The 4475-nt window shown below is 50.3% G+C and overlaps 1 protein-coding gene across 1 annotated transcript; it reads right to left on the bottom strand.

Moving 5' to 3' along the window:
* Positions 1–585: 585 nt before the first annotated feature.
* Positions 586–4001, bottom strand: LOC147642099 (putative receptor protein kinase CRINKLY4). The gene has a single exon (XM_086802860.1). It carries the CDS (start codon positions 3376–3378, stop codon positions 832–834), a length of 2547 nt encoding a protein of 848 aa, XP_086658986.1. The 5' UTR covers positions 3379–4001; the 3' UTR covers positions 586–831.
* Positions 4002–4475: the final 474 nt, after the last annotated feature.

Here is a 4475-nt window from a genome sequence, read left to right as displayed (position 1 = left end):
ATATGCATGTGCCAAGACAACCGAGGACATGTATACAAGGTAGTTAGGGCTTAGTAGACCCAGATGTGAGCACTCATGAATGGAGGTGGTTGCTTGAGTTGCAATGAGATTAGGGTTACAGTTTGCATACATGTAGTGGTGTAGATGCACATCAATGATCGGAGAGAGCCACCCAGAGGCACATGGCTATAAGGAAGATGTGAGTTAGGGCTTAGTAGACTCAGATGTGAGCACTCATGAATGGAGGTGGTTGCTTGAGTTGCAATGAGATTAGGGTTACAGTTTGCATACATGTGGTGGTGTAGATGCACATCAATGATCGGAGAGAGCCACCCAGAGGCACATGGCTATAAGGAAGATGGACAAATCGAGAACTGTAGAAAATAGAAAACCAAAGAAAACTGGAAAACCAACCCACCTGATCAGGCAGAGGCTAAAACATGAACTAATGTCAATTAGCAAGCAATGGCATGGGACACCTTGTTACAACTGCAATCTCTCTTGTTGCATGTGATTACTTTCATTTTGTTGTTCATAACCGTGGGCATTGTTCATTAATGGCAGTAAAAAAAAAACAGAAGCAAGTACATAAAAGACTGTATCCTTCATTACGTCAGAGACAAGCATGCAAAAGTTTACAAAGGTAATATATTAGCACTAATGCATCTCTACATACGAAGACACAAAAGTACTGCAGGTCTAGATGAAATCTTTCTGGCCATACCCACTTCTGAAAAAAAATCATGTATTTGATAGACGAGTGTGCCACCAGTAGAGTTGGCCGCTCTTTCGAAACATGCGCGCAAGTGGAGCATGCAAAACATCAAGTGTTCAAAAATTGGAACCCAAAAATAATTGTTCCCCAGGGGAAGCTGGGTGAATTTCAGATTTGTGCTGTAACATGGCATCACGAGTCAGAAGCTGCTGCTGCTGCTGCTGTCGGAGCTCCACATCATGGTCAGCACGAGGTATAACGATGTCAAGAGCCCCACTCACTTCATTATCAGATAGGGAGCGCCTCCTTTGTGAAGAATTGATGCTTGGGAAGGTGACAGAGGAGGGGTGCCTATGACCCTGCTCCTCAGTGGTCTCAGAGGAGTCAACATTAAAAGTGGACCTGCATGACGACTTCTGCGATGATTTCCTGTGCAAGCGATTGCTGCCGAGCACAACCTCAGAGGGTAGAATGGGCTGTGCATCAGAGTAAGTGCCCATCAGCATGGCAAGTGCCCTCTCCAGAGAGGTGGTGACCTTATCCATAGAGGGGCGGTCCTTGCCCCTCATTTTCACACACCGGGCCGCTACACGGGCAATCTTGTGTATGGCTTCAAGGTTCGGGGGCGCCTTTAGCCTCGGGTCCAGCACCAACACCACCTGCCCATCTTTAATTAAGGGGACAGCCCATTCCACAATATTGCCCTCATCATATTGCATATCAATGGCCTTGCGCCCACTGAGAATCTCCAACAGCAACACCCCAAAACTGTAGACATCACTCTTTGTGGTGAGGTAATGCAGCCTGTAGTACTCTGGATCCAAGTAGCCCAAGGTCCCAGCTGGAAGCTCGGACAAGGGCGAGTTACTATCAATCGGACCAAGCAGAGACAGGCCAAAGTCAGACACCCTGGCATTCCATTCATCATCAAGAAGAATGTTTGATGACTTTATGTCTCTGTGAATCACAGGAGGGCAAGCATAGCCATGCAAGTATTCCAATCCACGAGCCGCCTGAACTGCAATAGTCACCCGCCTTACCCAGCCGAGCTGCGACTTGCTGTTGCCATGGAGTTGCTCATGCAAGGTCCCATTGGCCATAAACTCATACACCAAAAGCCTCTCTTCTCGATCATCACAGAAGCCTAGTAGAGTGAGTAGGTGGGCATGGTTGAGCCTGGACAGAAGGTCAAGTTCATTGCGAAACTCATTAGAGTCCTTGTGCTGCTGGCCAGGCACTGCTGAAGCTCGCTTTACTGCGACCATGCGGCCATCACTGAGCACTCCTCTAAAAACACAAGAGAAACTTCCTTTGCCAACCTCATATTCCTTCCCAAACCCGTCAGTAGCTTGCTCTAACTCCTGGTAGGTGAAGATTTCAGCACGGGACATCTTGGGTTCTTCCAACTCCGGCCTCACCTTCTCTTTGCGGAAGGACGAGCCAAAGGACCCTTTTTTGTTAGTGGAGACACTTCTATGTTTCTTGATGGACCCCGACATGCTCTCATTGGAGGTGGCAGCTGCAAGTTTGGCGAGCTTATACCTGACAAAGAAAATTGCAGTGGCCAAGACACAGCCCACCACCACAACTGCAACAGCTAGCTCACCAATGATAATGGAGGTCTGAATCGATCCGGAGTGGTGGTAATGTGGCAGGCAAGCTGCTGGGCAGTTGGTGGTGGAGGTGGCACAAGGAGCACAACTGGCAGGCAGGGCAGTGGTGGGGAGGTTCAAAGGGAATTGAGAGCCCCAGCACAGAGGCTGCAAACTGTTGGAAGGGATGCCACACGTGTAGTAATCCCCTGCCACCATTGCCGAAAAGTGAGAAGTCACAGGGGGTGGAGTGCTGTTGGGCGGATCAATCAAACCCCAACAAGACGGAGTTTGCTGCGAAGCAAGCAGACCGCAAGTATGGAACTTGCCTCCCACCAGGGAGGTGAAGAGGGCATTGCCTGGAAACCCATTCTGAGCCTCCAGAGCCCTACCCCAGCACAGTGTGCCTCCACTTCCCTGCAGAATACCACATACATGGTAGCCTCCAGCGGCTATGGATCGGAATCTTACCTGTTGAGGAGCTTCACTTATTACCCGGCTTCCAGTCTCATCTCCCCAGCAGATAGCCGTCCTGTTGGACATAAACAGCCCACAAGAGAATGAAGAACCAGCGGTGATGGAAACCAAGGAAGCCCCTTTCACAAAGGAGCCAGTCATGTTGTATCCCCAGCAGTCCACTGCTTTATCTTGTTGGGAGAGCCTGAGGGCACATAGATGATTGTCCCCTGCACAGATCTCAGAGTAGGTGATGTTGGGGCCTTTGGAGGTGGGTGTTCCTTGTTGCACGTAGATATTGTTGCCCCAGCAATAGGGCACCTGAGAGGAGAGGGTGAGCCCGCAGATGAAACCATCTCCAGCAGTAAGCCCAGTAAGGGCAAGGCGAAGGGGGGCTCCATACACAGAGGCCGCGTCGCTTCCGAAGCACTCCACACCACCAGACCCACCATTGTCAGAGCTGTGAAGCCCACAGAAGGCAGGTCCGTTCCCTCCGTAGGCGGCCGCTGCAGAAGACATGGACCCCAGAGCATCTACCTCTGCCATTGCTAGGAGCAAGAGGACCAGGGGGAACACAAAAACTGCAGAGCTCCACAAACACAGTCCCCATGCCATCAAACCTTCTTCACTTGAGGTTGTCCCAAGAAAAAAACTTCTGCGTCATATGGAAGCTCTCACCCTGTGGGCTTTCCCTTCTCTGCGCCAAAAAGCTCCAACAATCTCCTTTAAGAGTGTCACCGCCCCTCCATCACTGATGCCCCGTTAGCAAACTGGCCCTGTAGGCTGGCGCTGCGAGTGAGAAACCAAAGCATAAAGACTCTCTGAGGCTACGACAACAGCAGGAGCCAACATGGGGGCACAGCTGTAGTGTCGATGGAGCAGATCAGTACAGGCCTTAGGGGAGAAAGGACTCAGGGGGAGAGGCATCATGCCATGGTTCAAAGGGTGAAAAGGGGTACGTAAATAGGAAAAGGAACAGACAACAAAGGGGGCCCGAGGGGGAGAGAGAGAGAGTGCGTGCGTGCGAGCGCGACACAGAGAGAGAGAGAGAGAGAAGGAAAGTTATATTCAACCGAAAGAAAAAGACACAATGGGTTTATGAGAACAAAGTGAGAGACACAACACGCGTGTGTACAGAGTGGGTATGAGAGCGAGGGGGGACTGACTATCCGTGGTGGTGTGTGAGAAGGGGAGAGAGAGAAGAGAGAGAGTGTGGAAACAGTGTGGATGTTTCACGAGTGTGTGTGAGAGAGAGAGAGAGAGAGCGCTGAATGTGAGCAAACAGAGGGCTTCCGCAACGCACAGAAAAGGGCGCCAATCCTTTTACCCCATCGTGGAAAACAATGCTAAGATCTTTGCACAGGAAAGCAAGCTGATGCTGCCAGTGCCCAGTGCAGTGGTCACTGCTAGGCCCGCCTAGCGCCCTAGTGCAGGAAAAGGAAGGTAGAAAAGACAGTGACTCCATTGTGCCAGCACACAGCTCAACGGCAGTCTCTCGAGTCTTTCAAACATTGCGATTCGCGAATTGTGCATTTATTGTTTTTATTATATTAATGATCTTCAATTGGTATTTTATGTTTATATGCCTCAGCTCTATTTGGCACGGGCTGAGGCAAGGGGGTCCACGGTGGAGAGCTAATGAACATGGTGATCCATTGGATCAAATTGGGAGCCGTTGCGTAATCTCAGGCGAGCTGAAGCTGGGCTCTAGT

Source organism: Cibotium barometz, chromosome 1 (genome assembly GCF_041138505.1).
Source record: "Cibotium barometz isolate CiBa-2024 chromosome 1, ASM4113850v1, whole genome shotgun sequence".
Classification (NCBI taxonomy): Eukaryota; Viridiplantae; Streptophyta; class Polypodiopsida; order Cyatheales; family Cibotiaceae; genus Cibotium; species Cibotium barometz.
This window is presented reverse-complemented; position numbering and strand designations above follow the sequence as displayed.

Excerpts from the sequence above, each read along its gene's own strand:
- LOC147642099 (XM_086802860.1), bottom strand. The coding sequence starts at position 3,378 with ATGGCATGGGGACTGTGTTTGTGGAGCTCTGCAGTTTTTGTGTTCCCC.